Below are 15,527 nucleotides of genomic sequence, written 5' to 3'. Positions count from 1 at the left end.
GGTAAAATACCATCTAAGAAAAGAAATACCAAAACCAAACTTGATCAACTTCCTGCCTCAACTAGATAAAGACTTTTGCAAATAAAGCAGTGCCAGTATTCATCTTTTCTTAACAGGTGAATATTAACCTTGAATGTCTAACTGAATGTTTTAGTTGTTTTCTGCCAAGTACTTTTTTTTTTTAGATTTGATTTACTTCAAATTTATATTTATCTTCTAATTCGTATCATTTTCCTCTTTTGTCTTCAATATCAGACCATTAAATTCTACTGAAAAATATATTCTTTCTTGGTGAACCTAGAGGGAATTCAATCTATTGGAAAACTTTGAAGAGTTTTTGATAATAAAGAGTTGATAGTATTTTTGCATTGCTAAGACAAAACCCTAATCTAACATTCCAAAAATTATATGACACAGAATGGAGTACACCATGAATCAATATCTCTTGAAAAGAAAGGCAATCTTTTATGAACGTCTATAAAAAAAAAATTAATGTGAAGTATTTGAAAAAGATCACCCTTGACAAAATCTCGTCATAATGTCTAACATTTGTAATCATGAAGGTTCTGAGGATAAAAATAATAAAATTATTAAAATACATTTGATTTTCTTGTTCAAAAAAAGTAGTCTTAATTTTACCGAAACTTTTTTGAAATAATCAGTGTTTTTCTCTCCTAGTCAAGCTAAATAAAAAATAAATATTGCTTAAAGTTCATAATGGACCCAATGAAATAAGGTATTTAAATATTTGAAGCCTTCTTGAAAAAATTATATCTATTGAAAAATAACAATAATACCTTAAACTAAACAAAAAGTTCAATCTTCGATCACAAAGGTACCCACAATGTATGTAAGATCGTCTAATTTGTTCATTTTTTTCTTCTTATTTTGTTCTTTCCACCCAATTTTAACAATTTTTTTCTTTCATACTTTTATGCTTAAAAAATTCCAGCAGCAAGATGTAATTCAATTGAAAATTTAGACCGTATCAAATTTTAAAACTAGTCACAAAAAAAAAAGAAAAAAGAAAAAACGGACGGATATTTCACTTCACAGATTTCACTCGATGCGCATATGAGGTCCACCAAGCATTCAGTTGAAGTATCCCCTCGCATACACCTAAAATGTCATAAATCCCATGTTTGAACAGTGACTAACGGAGTCTTCAATAGTGTCTATATATATATATATATCCTTAATCTACCTTAAGTACACTACAAGCCCACCCTAAGCCCATTTGAGTTTGTCTTCCAAATTTTTTTTCAAATTATTGCAACTTTTCATTTGAAAGCACTTGTAAATATTTTTAATGAGTCTCTTTCTAGTTTAAATTCAACAAAATGAACTAGTACATATAATATTTGACTATTAACCATTATCTTGTTCATTCTTCATGCGTAATCTACTACTTTTGACTTTGTTGGCACAACTCTTCATACTTAATGAGTCAACTTTATCTCTTATACTATTTGAAAAAGGATTACGAGGGTCTCAAGAGTTAATTTTATTGTAACAGTATATCTAATTCGGGAAAGCTTCCAAATTTAACGTGGAGGGATAATAAATGTCAGTGTAGATATTCATATTGTAAGTCAGATATAATTTTGGTGTCTTAACAATGTCACTCCAGAAATTGACAGACAAAAGCAACATGGCTGGGAACCACCTAAGGAGGGAGTGATCAAAATAAATACAGATGCTGCAGTATCAGCTAAAATGGTAAGAACAGGCTTGGGGATAATAGCCAGAAACTGGCTTGGAAAGATTGTGAAAGTGAGAGGAATATCTGAACGCAAGAGGGGAGAAGCAAACAAAGGAGAAGCACTAGCTATTTGAAGTGCTCTAGTAATGGCAAAGGATTCAGGTTGTGGACTAACATAGAAGTTCAAATAGACTGCAAAGGTGTAGAGGACCAAATCAACACAGGCAATATTCAGGACAGTAGCATAGAAACAGTCCTAGAAGACGTTAATTGGTGACCTTAGACAGGAGTTTGAATGTTGGAGATTCTCTTTTGTTCCTAGGGCTGGAAATAGTTGTAGCCATTCCCTGGCACAATTTGCTGCCAAACTAGTTAAGAATATTGAATGGGAAAATAACTTCCCAACGTGGCTAATAGATCTAGCAAGAAAGGATATGGGGATAGTTACCCCTTTTTGTAAATTAGCTCTTGTATTATCAAGTGTTAATAGCCATAAAATGTTGATGTTTTTGTTGGAAAAAAAAAAACAAATATCCTAGAATGTTAGTTAGAAAAACTCTTTGAAAAATTTATAGTCCACTCCATAATTTGTTTGCTAATCCTTCAAAATTAGAGAGTTAAAATTGCAAGGATTTTCAACAACCTTTTAACCACATAAAACCTTCTATATATTGGATTCAGAGTTCGCTAGGCTATCTAGTGAATTGAAAAATAGTCCACTCCATACTCCCTCTTATTGGTTAAATATAGAAATCACAGCACCATTTGGTGATCAATAACAAATTAATTCCAATTCATTTTTATTGAATCCGCCATGTAATTCGATATGTTATCAGGATAATTCCCCTACTCAAATGTATTCAGTCATAGAGTAGTTTGGGGCTACTTTAGCAAATATTACATGCTAAATGCCTAGCACTTGCAACATATAATCAATGTTAATTTTGGTTTTCTTAGGCATAGACACATTTGAGCTGCACTGGCTGCAGATACCATGTCTAAAGCTTTCATAAAAAAAGCATATGTCAAGGCATCTTCCTGAAGCTTTTCAAACCTGTGCAGCCAAGTAAAGTGATGGTAGATAATGGAAGAAAAGATGATGTTGGCAATGAGAGGTATGATCAGTCTAGCAACAGCTAAGGGAATACTTTCCAAAGACTCTCTCATGCTACGTTTCTAGAGGACAGCCTCATGGAAGTTTATTCAACCCCCAGCCACTTTGACTAATGAGGGGCCCTAAATTGGTCTTGCTATAGATATATCCAGATGAAGATAAAGGTTTAGTATCACTTCTTTAAAAATATTACCCTCCCTAGCTTCATTTCTGCAAAAAGTAATTGTGGTTATATGGCTTGCCCTTTCAGCCGATGTCCCAGCTTTGTTATTCCTCTCTCAAACCTACAACGTCTAAGCCTCTGCACCTTATCGTAAAGCTGAAAATGGAAGAAAAGCACCTCTAATGGATTGATAAGACAGTTCCTCGTCATTGTGTTAACTTTCCCATCATTCATCTAACCAAAATTGAAACTGAAGATAAAAGTCAGAAAATACCACGAATAATAGAGTTCGCTAAGAGTTCACTCCTAGTTTGTACAAATAAAGTAGATACCCTGAGAGAGGGCCAAAAAAAAAAAAATCCAGACCTAATGAGTTTTAAGAATCGATACAAGGCCAAAAAGCATTTGAGATTGGTTTTTCTTGAAGAAATCAGTTTTTCTTGATACCATTTGAGATTGGTTGGGCCTGCAACACCACTGCCAAAACCCAATTACAAGTCCCCAAAGTATTCTCATCCCAATTACTGCTCTAATTGATGGTTTGTATGCTTGTGGATGATGCATGATAATACTTCTAGATCGCAGAGGAAAGAATAAAGGGTAAGTACCTTCCAGACTTTGAAAAGTGCCCTGCACCAAGTTCACATTTGAACAACAGCAGATTATTATCAGTTTTTGTATCTCTCAACTTTGCTACGTAATTCGCAGATTCAGAATACATAACCCGCGGGTCTGTCACAACATGAACAGGTATCATCAGGACCAGGAGAAGAGTTCCCCCCCCCCCCCCCAACCAAAAAAAAAAAAAACCCCCACCCTAAAGGGAAAAAAAATACCAGGAGAAGAGATTCTGCTAAATCACTCTAGATTCTCCATAATGCAAGTTAAATACAAAAAATATGGCAGTGAAGGATAATTTAAAAGAGAAGATAAAAATCCACGATTATTGCGTCAGATAAAATAAACTTTCAAATATATGACAGGTGCTGATAATTATTGAATCAAACTGTATCTTTCATGTTATCCTCTCACAGTAATGGATCCCAAGATCAGACAGGTATCTAATTGTAAGTTGTAACTCGTAAACAAAACCATGACATAAGAACATAACACAAATACTGTACTAAAGATCTGCAATAAGGCTTTCCATTGCAAGAGATAATTCCAACAACTCACAGCCATCAAGTATTTCATCCCTCCTCGCAAATTCCTCAAAAGCATGCAACAAAAGATTTCACCAGCAGAATGATTTTAATATGCAACTGACTAGCTGACTTACCATTACCTTTCTCACGAGCCTCATTTTTTTTACTTTTTCCACAATTTCTATTTTCATGCAAATAGTTTAGTTTCCAAAGGACAAATTCAAACTCTTACCTGAGTTGACCTAAATGGATGATAAGCAAGAATGGGCATTCACTAGACTTAAGATTGCTGTAAGCAGCAACCAGGAAGGAGAGAAAAACATATTCTACTAATGTTTTAAGCTTAAAATTTAGGAGCTTGCACAATTCTGAATGTGCAAGACATAACTCTCTCGCAAGGCATATCTCAATGTCCTTGACAATTTACAGATTTAACCAAAACAAATTGCCAAAGAGCCATTAACTTCATTGTCACAAATGCCACATTCCAATTTTCAAGTAGAGACCACTGTTACATGCAAGGATAATGCCATCTGTGACTGAATTTTAATTATTTAAGCCCCCCACCAGTGTTGGGTTTTGATTATGTATGTCCTAAGACTTGAAACTAATATGTTGCATTTGATGGTTACACATACCATTCAAACCAGCAGTAACAAGAATTGCAGGATAATTTTGTGCCTTCACCTGTTCAGCAGGAGACAGACTTAGTTCAAAAGCTAGTGTAAAACAAACAGAAATCAGCTAAAGAAAAGGTTACCTTAGCAGAATGAAAGACCATAAAGAAAATTATACAAGAAAAAGGAAAAGAAAAGCAGTTTGTTACTGACATTATCAACAGGGGAATATGACTTCATATAAAAGTAAAACTCTTCTTTGCGAGGATCACCCCATTCCTGCAACCATTCAAGCGACTTTCTTAGTTCAAAAATACAAACTGCACAAACATCAAATCTCAAACTTCAAATAGAAAATGAGATCGCGCTTGATTAAAAAGTTAAAATTTTGCAATGGGAATAAAATACTAAAACAGAAGTGTTGAATAAGGTCCACGATAGACCTGATGGGAAGACAATTTTGGTGGAACTAGTTCAGGAGTTTCAGAATAAATCTCAATTGTAGCGTTACAATTATTATTACATCAAGTAAATTCCTATAAGGATACCCAGCAGAAGACGGGAAAGGTCAGTCCTGGACCTAACTTATCCTAGTCATAGACTCCAAAGATCGGTTATGTACATACAAATGCAACATGTAATTGAATCAGATAAAGAATCTATACTTTCTCAAAACAGGCTCAGCAATTTGATTTGTCATACTTCCAAGATATTTAATGATTACAAAAGATCTCTTTTCAATGTCAACCTCATAAAGAAGGGACATCCTTTCATAGGAAGGTAGAAAACCGGTGTAAGAAAAAACTTGCAAAGTTAAATAAAAGGATATAAGCAAGAGAGGGGTTTAAAGGACCTTCTTGTCAAGGAATAATGGAGTAAAACAAGATAGAATTTAGAGGCTTAGATTGTTTTCTAGCCTAGTTTTCAACCTACATTAAGGAATCAGAAATGCTTAGACATGTATGACAGTCAATATATGGCTACTTTAAGCTATAGATGAACATACTGGTTCTCACACAGAGCATCATTCGGAAATTCCAGGAGACGATATCAGTTAATAGAATATAACAGAACCACACTCTAATTGGTTTTCCATTTCCATAAAGGATATAATTGACAAGCAAGGCTGGAATATACAAGCTTAGGATAGAATCTATGAAATCTAATAACTTGTTATAAGTTGTACCCGCAGACATCCAATAAAAATGTAGATGTTTGTCTACACCTGTATAATAGTTCCATCATTTTGGACAATGTGTCATTGGCCCATGGACATGTTTTAAATTTGCCATCCATAAGGAAATATTTGGATAGGCTATTTAGCATATGATATAAATCAGAAATATCAGCCTATATATATGAAGATGATGCTTATTGTGTACCAGATCTGGTAGACTTATGCTTTTGCCACTTACCCAATAATCAGATAGCTACATCTTTTTTCTTTGGCAGGAAACTTAGATTGAAGTAAGAGCCTAGAGACCATGACAGCCATACTTTTCTGGTAATATCTCTACCATGTATAAACTCACGTAGGATATTCAAGAGGCATGCAATGACTTACTTTTGACGACCATAATTTTGGGAGAACTAAGCAATCAATGCATGTGCGAAATCTTTCCAGAAACTAAAGAACTTGTGCTCAAGAACAAGATCTGGACATGTACTCGCTGCTTAGCATGAATTCTAGATTTCTTTCAAGTAAATCAAGCTTAAAAATGTCCACGGTGTTTTTATTCCTTTTAACTATAATGTTAACTTATTCTGAGTTAAAAAACAGTTAGTGCCGAACACCATTTTTTCTTTTCAATACTCAAGGACAAAGGCAATTGCTTGTGATTCTTTTAGCATCAGTTTTAGGTATAAACTTCCTCATGTACATCTCAAAAAGCTAAAACCAACTAAAAACAGGTCAACAAAACAAAAAAGTGTTTCACGTGGAGGCTTTAGAAAAATCCCAGCAATATAACACTTAAACAAAAGTCAAAAATAACCAGTGCCAACATGACTAAAGTAGTTATTATACAATTACACTAATATTATAATAAAATATATAATTGTAATATATATATTACATATAATTATATATGTATATAATTATATATTAATTTTTTTGACGGGTGACAGGATGAGCTCCGTTTCTAAAGGAAAATCAGACTTGGGTTTCGTTCAAAACCTTCCAAGTTACTAGGGAATTGGAGAATTCTAAATTTTTAGATATAATTCTAAAATTTCAATTAGAATAGTAGTAATTCAAACAAAAATTATATAGTTTATTTCAATTCTCCGTTTCGAAATCCTCTTAGCGAACGCCACGTGACTTTTTCTCCCTGTTTTCCCTTTGGGAATGCAAGGGCGGTTGTTTGGGTGATGTGGCCAATTGTGATTGGCTGGTGAGTGGTCCCAAAATTTTGCCACTTTGTGATTGGTTCAAATGTCGTCGTCCTTCCCACTTGCACTTTGTTCCCCCTATTTTCCTTTCTTTTCATTCTTTGCTTTAGCCGGAAGCAATGGGCTTGAGGTGACCGCTCCAAGTCACATCCATTCTTTGTTCCTCGTGAAACATGAAACATAAGATGCAACATTCACGAAAAACAAGTCTGGCTTTTTTTTTTTTAAGCAATGAAATAAGATATAGGATACAATTTCACAATACCTTCTCATGAACTGTGCATACAATCCATTTAAAGTTCACTCGTACAATACTTGTATATTATTGGAAAAAAATTTAATGTATTAGTCACACATGAGTTTCTGGTTACTTTAGCAATTATTAGATGATAGATGCATATATGAATGTTAACTGTGGTTTTCTAATGTACAGACAAATTATAAATGAGAAAAAAATTTGATTTGTAATGACATGTGTCGAATTTGGTTAATGATAAAAAAACTTACTCGAGAAAATATTAATTATATGTAGCGGTGAGCAGGGTCGTCTCCATAAGGATTCAGAAAATCTATTTCTTTTAGATCAAGAGTTAATGGAGGGTTTTTGAAAAGTAAAAATAAACAATTAATTCACATATAAGTAATTAAATGGAATTAAACTAAAATTAAATCTATAATAAGCATAGCTCTAGTCAAAGGAGTAACTTTTAGAAATGCTTCACTCAATTGATCCTTGATGCATGAATAAATTCAAACATTCATTGATAAACTAGTTATAGTTATCAACAAGCTCTGACAGTGAACTTTCCTTACTGTATCAGTAATCAAGGTATGATTGTTAACTAATTTTCTAATCCAAAGATAACCCTAGGTATGATCATAGGATTCAATCTTCCAATTGCATTAAAAATTAGAAAAGTTTAGTTCTAACCAACAAAAATATTACGAGAGTTTATTTAGATTATATTGTATGTCTCCTTGATACAAATCTAATAATGCCAGTCATCACAAGGATTAAAATAGTCAAACGGTTATGGATTCAACTATTTTAATTGGTAGTAGATTATTAGGTTAATTTAAATATCAGACCCTTGATATTCAAAACAATATAATAATCATAAGGAGTGAAATCAGAAACATACAAATACAAATGAATTGAAACACACAATTAAAATAAAAGTTCTAGTCAAAGGAGAAACAATTGATGCAAGACTAAATTCAATCATTCATTGATAAAATAGGCCCTGACAGCCAACTTTTCCTTATTATATTAGTAGTCAAGGTACAATTGTGAACTACTTCCTTAATCAAAAGATAACCGTAAGTATGACCATAGGATTCAATCTCTCAATTGCATTAAAAATTAAAAAAGTCCAGTTTTAACCAACAAAAATGTTATGAGGGTTTATTTAGATTTGATCGTATGTCTTCCTGACACAGACCTAATCATGCCACTCATCACAAGGTTTAAAATAGTCAAAAAATTATGGATTCAACTATTTTAATTGGTAGTAGATTATTAGGTTAATTTAAATATCGAGCCCTTGATATTCAAACAATACAATAATGATAAGCAGTGAAATTAGGAAGCATACAAATACCAATGAATTGGAAGAAACAATTAAAATAAATTCGATCTCATAGTTGTCTGTAAAACCAAATTCTCAAGTTATCCTTTGACTGGAAAAGGGCTCTAATTGCTCCTGATGCAGATGACCCCAGCAAAAAGATGAAAATTGCAGAAATCACGTTCCGAGAGAGAAACGGAGAGTCGAAGGATAGCTAGAGAAAAAAGAGAATTAGCCAAACCCTACTTCTAATTTGTTCCCTACTTTTATAGCAATAAAAAATAATAGCCAAATTCTGATAGGAAAAGAAATTCTAGAAAAAGGAAAACTAGACTAATAAGTTTCGTAATGTGAGTTGGAAGCTCGCGTCTGAAAAGCAATCTCAAATTGTATCCGATGTTTGAGTGCTCTAAGTCTTAAAAAAAAAAAATTCACACTTCAAAATCCTGTTAGCATCTCCTTGTTATTCTAACTTGACGAACACCTAACATAAAAACCTATGAATCTGATACTACTTATTGGAATAAAAAAATTTCACACAGCAGAAGCGATTTTTAACACATAAAGAAATATGTGAAAAGAGAAAAATAATTAAATTCAACAAATACTTAAAAATTTTATTAATCAAATCTCAACAATAAGACCAAGCCATAGTTTTTTCTCTAACTCGCGGCAACTAACAAATCTCACTAGGCTCTCAAATTTCCTGGAGCTTCCCCTTCAATCAAACAATGATGCATGCAATGTATAAAGGCATCCTACAGACACTACAACAAAAATGATCTTTCCTGACATGCCTATAAGGACACTTGCTGGTTTGTGCCACTATAGTAAACATATCATGACACTTATTAATAAATTCAATAATATGTACTATAATTTTTTTATTTTATCATGATATACAAATAATAATGTGCCTTTAGGCTACCTATGATGACACTCTGGAAACTGTGAGATGAACCAAAAAGAAAAATCGAAAAAACACAGAAAACGACATCGTTTTATTTTGGCTCCAAAACACTTGCTGAAGTACTGTGAAGTTTCATTTTGCCGGCAAAAGGACTTGGTGAAAATTTTCTTCTTCTCATCTCTCTCACCTCTCAACATACAAGCTATCTCGGCCAGTCCAGAATGTTGGTAGCAATCGAAGCTATCTCCGCAAACAACCATCTTCATCTTTTCTAACCTCAACTTTAAATCCCTCGGCTAAGACATCTGGAAGGGCAGGCAGGAAGTAAAAGCTGAAGAACGGAGCTCTACATTGGGAAAGCGGGAAGATACTTCAGGTGCGCATATCTTGTTCCAAAATTGAAGTGGTAAACACAATGAAGCTGTTGCCCATAACCTGTTCGATAAAATGTCAATTCCCCCCTGTTTTTCATTTTTTTCTGTGAATCTCTTTTAATGTTAATATATGAAACTTAGTTGTAATTGAAGCTCTGTTTAGGCTATGAATAGAAATCGACTTGGAAGCTCTTTGATGAAGATCAAAATAGCAATGGGGTGACTGGAATGACCTTTTTGCAAGACAAGTGCAAAAGTTTAAGAAATAGGTTGATGAAAATTAATATTTAAGGACTTAATTAATGGACTTCTTGTTGAACTGCACATTGGTCATAGATGACATAGCACCCTTACTAATTTGGCCAAAATGTGGTATACCCAGCTAGCAAAACTAAAGTTTGAAAGATGGATTGAAGGAAATACTCGAAAGATTGAATCAAGAAGAAACTTTTGGAGAAGAATGAAACTTTGGATGCTTTGGAAAGGTAGGGAAAGAGAGGGATTTACAGGGGAAAAGGAGGTGAAGGAGTGCAACTACCCCAACGAACTTTTAATTGTGATGGCGCGTAGGCATTGAATTTGCCAGACAAGAAAATAGCAGGATTTCGTGTAAAACTGTATTGTATTTTTTAGTCTTTTTTCTTTTTTTTTCTTCCCCTATCCATTTTCTTGTCGAACTTCCACCCCTCCCAGTTCAGGATGACATAGCACCCTTACGGGTTCTGTTTTTTTTCTCAATTTAGTCCTGTTTCTAGATCAATTAGCTGAACAGTCATAGCAACTTAAAAGAATCCTGGGACCAAAAAAAGATTATGAGTATAAAATAAAAAGCTAGATAGATTCTCTTCTTTCTTTCACATTTCACTGTCTCTCTGTGGTGAATGCTTTTTCTTCATAAATATCTGCTGGTCTAACCGTGTCATAAACCTGTGCTTTTTCTATCAATCATTTTTTCCAATTACCTATGCCGTAAGTTGCATGCCTTTCTAAAGAGAGAACTTATAAAATTAATCACTACACACCAGAGATGTATCTATACTTTGATGGAAATTTAGTAAGATTCTTGAATTTCACCTTTAGTCTTCATGCTCATGTGTTTGTTTAACCTTTGACATTTCAGATTGAAGTTAGGAATTTTCCGAAGACGCGAGTGCAGGAGTTGGTACGAAGGGCTTTGTTCTGGTATTAGGTAAATAAAATTTCTATCCGCTTGCTTGCAAATTCTGTTTTTACAGATTGTTGAGAAATTTTGCATTTTGTTGATTTCCTTTATTTGCTGGGCTGCTTTATTTAGTAGACTGTAAATTCTTGAACTTGAAATTAGGGACTTGTAAGCCATGGCTTGAGTTTAAAAAATCAGGGCGCTTCTTATTCTCAATGATTTTATGGGATTTGTCTAGTTTTCTAAGTACTAATGTGTAGTTGTTGTTTTCATGCTCTTGGAAGCTTGTTGGAGGACATTTATTTATATTCAAAGTATGGATAAAAGTTGGATGGATTTTCCAAGAACAAGTGAAAAGTATGAGGCAGGACTTCAAATGTTTCTAAACTTTGCATTTTCTAGATCAAGTTGTGACGGACTGATTTTGTGTCCTTGCAAAGATTGCGGCATGGGTGTTTGTGTGACTAAAATGGAAGCATATGATCATTTGAAAGTGGTAGGCTTTATCAAGGGTTATAATAATTGGATAGCACATGGAGAGCTTTCTAACTACTATGAAGCCACATCTAATTCTGAAAATACATCAATTGGGGTTTCAAATGGGACTAATGACATGCAAGACTTGGTCCATGATGTATTTGGGATACCACATGGAACAAATGAATTGAATAGAGAAGGGGACTTTCCTGTTTCAGAGGCTGAAAAATTTTACAAATTGATTGATGATTCTCAACAGGATTTGTACAGTGGTTGCAAAAATTTCTCGAAGTTGTCTTTCATTATTCGTTTGCTTCACCTAAAATGCCTTGGTAAGATGAGTAACAAGATTTTTAATATGCTTGTTGAGCTGTTGAGAGAAGCATTTCGGAGGCCATGACTAATTTGCCTTCTTCTTACTATGAGGCTGAGAAATTGATGAATACATTGGGGCTGGGTTATGAAAAGATCGATGCATGTCCTAATGATTGTTCTCTTTATTGGGGTAGTGCTGAAAAAAGAACTTCATGCGAAACATGTAACGAGCTTAGGTGGGTTGCTTCAGAAAATGATCCAACTGGTGAAAAAAGAAAAATCCCTCAAAAAGTATTGTGGCATTTTCCTTTAAAATCTAGATTACAAAGACTATTTATGTCTTCTAAAATTGCATCTCAAATGAGATGGCATGAGGAAAAACGTACAAAAGATGGTTGTATGAGACATCCAGCTGATTCTCCAGCTTGGCAAACTTTTGACCATCTACATCCAGAATTTGCTAAGGATTGTCGAAATGTTAGATTGGGGTTGGCATCTGACGGGTTTAATCCATTCAACAACATGAGTTCTACACACAGTACTTGGCCTGTAGTTTTAATACCATATAACTTACCTCCGTGGATGTGTATGAAGCAACCGTACTTCATGTTGTCCTTGTTAATACCCGGACCATCCTCTCCTGGGAATAATATTGATGTTTATCTACAGCCTCTAGTTAAAGAATTGACCGAATTGTGGGATTTTGGCATTCAAACTTATGATGCATCCCAAAAAGAAAATTTTCAATTGCATGCAGCTCTGTTGTGGACCATTAGTGATTTCCCTGGATATGCAATGTTATCTGGCTGGAGCACTAAAGGTGAATATGCTTGTCCTGTTTGTCACAAGTTCACTCATGCACGACGGTTGACTCATAGTTTCAAATATTGCTATATGGTCATCGGAGATTCTTAGATAGTAAGCATAAATTTAGAAAGCAAGCCCAATTCTTTGATGGCACCGAAGAACATGGAAAGCGACCACCATTGCAAACCGGGGATATGATTGTGAGTGAATTGGGAGACTTGCAAATTAAATTTGGAAAACTTGTGAAAGGTAATCCGAAGCTGCCTTTCAATTGGAAAAAGAGGAGTATTTTCTTTGACTTGCCATATTGGAAAGATAATGTCTTAAGACACAATCTTGACTTCATGCACATTGAGAAGAATGTTTGTGAAAATATTTGGGGGACATTGCTGGATATTGAGGATAAAGCAAAGGACCATTATAATTCCCGCCGTGATTTGAGAGAAATGGGAATAAGAAAAGAGCTGCATCCCATTGAGACAGAACCTGGAAAGGTTTACTTACCTCCATCTTCCTTTGCAATGGATAAAAAACAGAAAACTATGTTTTGCAATGTGCTAAAAAAAGTGAAAGTTCCAGATGGTTATGCAGCTAACATCTCAAGATGCGTTCGAGTAAAACCACCAAGAATTTCGGGGCTTAAAAGTCATGATAATCATATCCTAATGCAGCAATTGATGCATGTAGCTTTGAGAAAGACTTTGCCAAAATCAGTGCGCTATCCTTTGATTCGATTGAGTAGATACTTCAGGCAGCTTTGTTCTAAAGTTATTTGTCCTCAAGATGTGGTTCGTTTGGAAAGTGAAATTGCCGTTATACTCTGCGATCTTGAGAAATGCTTTCCACCAACATTCTTCGATGTCATGGTGCATTTAACTATTCATTTGGCAACTGAAGTAAAATTAGGTGGCCCGGTGTATTATCGCTGGATGTATCCTATAGAGAGGTACTGCTTGTAATTCTAATTATGCCTTAAATGTTTATTACTTTTTTTCTTTCTTTGATTTGTGGAACTAAACAGAGAGTTTCGAATGATGATACTTTAGGTACCTAGGAACATTAAAATCTTATGTTCGAAATAAAAATAGGCCTGAAGGTTCGATTGCTCAAGGCTACTTGGCAGAAGAATGCATAAACTTTTGCTCGTTGTATCTTGCGGACTATGTTGAGACAAAATTCAATCGTCCAAGCAGAAATGAAGAAGTACATAAGGAAATTGAAGAGGGTTTAGATATATTCTCTGAATCAGGACATCCTTTGGGGAGGGGCAAGCCAACAGTCTTTGATGCTCATATCTTGAGTAAAGCATATCAGTATATTTTATTTAACTGTGAAGCTGTCACACCTTACATAGAGTAAGTTGAACTACAACTTGATGCATTAAAATTTTATTGTAGAATTCAATGTATGATTACAATTTTGACTCGTGTACTTCTAGGCAGCATCGTAGATTGATAGACGAAGGGCATCCTCAAGTTCCACAGCATCTAAAAGAGCGATTGCACAGCGAAAATTTTGCTTGTTGGTTTGCTGAACATGTAAGTAAAATTCTGAATATTAAGTACAATTTGAATTATAGGACTTCAAATATAGTTTCATCATTTTTTTTTTTTTACAGATTGACAAGTTAGAACTTCCTCAAAATGTTTCGGTGCTGAGAGACTTGAGATTCCTTGCTAAAGGTCCAGATGTTGTTGGAATCCAACATGACAAGTACGTTGTTAATGGATTTCGGTTTCACACCAACGAAGTTGAGAAGAAAAGAAAAACGCAGAATAGTGGTGTTACAGTCAATGCAACAACATCCAGTTTTGTAAATATAAGGGATCAAAATCCAGTTTTGAGTGAACTAGTTTACTTCAGCGTCTTGAAAAATGTTGTTGAATTAATTTACGGAGGTCGTCGGGTGGTGTTATTCAAATGTGATTGGATATCAAATGGTTCGAGAATGAAACAAGATGTTGATGGGTTTACTGTAGTCAATTTTGCAAATGTGAGGCCTCATGTTGAGCCATTTATACTCGCTTCACAAGCATCACAGGTTTTTTATGTGGAAGATCCAACTGATAAGGATTGGCAAGTTGTTATCTCTACCACTGCAAGAGGTGGATATAACATGGGCACAACCATGGATGTTGAGACATATTTGCAAAGTGATGTTGGCAATCCTGTTGTTGAGAATGAAAATGAGGAAATTAGTTGGGTTTGTGAGGATGGACTTGGGATTGAAGTTGATTTGTCCCAATATAATCTGATTTAGTATCTTTTATAGTTGCTAAGCTTGCTGGCCCTATTGTTATATGTTTCAATTGCTAAGGCTCTACTACTGGCTGCAATTACTTGCCTACATTTCGTTGGTCTGAAATTACTTGAAGCTTGTGAGTTTTGGTTCGTTTGATTATTGTATACAACAACTAAATTTGAAGGGACAAATATGGTTTCAAATTTACGGAATTGCAGATCATAGTGTTTATTCAAGCACATGCCCGTACACCATACATGGTCTCAATTGAAATGTTAGAACATATCCTGCATACCATTATTTGCATAGAATTGCAAATGTTTTCTAATTTAGACAGTGAATCATTGCATGTTTGTATCTCCCTGAACATTGGAAACTTAAAACTCATCTTCTCCATAATTTGTTAATTGGAAGTTTAACTTTGGGAATTAAATCAGAAACCATAATTTGGAATCGGATTTACTTGAGATTCATTTAGCTAAAATTAGTAGGAACGGAAAATTGATCTCCATCATCACTTCTGGCCAAGATTATGTAGAA

At 34.4% G+C, this 15,527-nt stretch overlaps 1 protein-coding gene across 1 annotated transcript; it reads left to right on the top strand.

Moving 5' to 3' along the window:
• Positions 1-12,019: 12,019 nt before the first annotated feature.
• LOC113759519 lies at positions 12,020-15,005 on the top strand. The gene is made up of 5 exons (XM_027302094.1): positions 12,020-12,758; positions 12,854-13,691; positions 13,834-14,100; positions 14,184-14,283; positions 14,364-15,005. Exons 1-5 carry the CDS (start codon positions 12,020-12,022, stop codon positions 15,003-15,005), a joined length of 2,586 nt encoding a protein of 861 aa, XP_027157895.1.
• The last annotated feature ends 522 nt before the right edge of the window (positions 15,006-15,527 follow it).

Source organism: Coffea eugenioides, chromosome 2 (genome assembly GCF_003713205.1).
Source record: "Coffea eugenioides isolate CCC68of chromosome 2, Ceug_1.0, whole genome shotgun sequence".
Classification (NCBI taxonomy): domain Eukaryota; kingdom Viridiplantae; phylum Streptophyta; class Magnoliopsida; order Gentianales; family Rubiaceae; genus Coffea; species Coffea eugenioides.
Note: the sequence above shows the minus strand (reverse complement) of the source record. Positions and strands in the feature narration are given on the sequence as shown.

Bases quoted from the DNA above. Each gene is read 5' to 3' on its own strand.
- LOC113759519 (XM_027302094.1), top strand. From the start codon at position 12,020: ATGACTAATTTGCCTTCTTCTTACTATGAGGCTGAGAAATTGATGAAT. The intron at 12,759-12,853 runs GTGAATATGCTT...GGAGATTCTTAG, and splicing joins ATCTGGCTGGAGCACTAAAG to ATAGTAAGCATAAATTTAGA. The intron at 14,101-14,183 runs GTAAGTTGAACT...GTGTACTTCTAG, and splicing joins GCTGTCACACCTTACATAGA to GCAGCATCGTAGATTGATAG.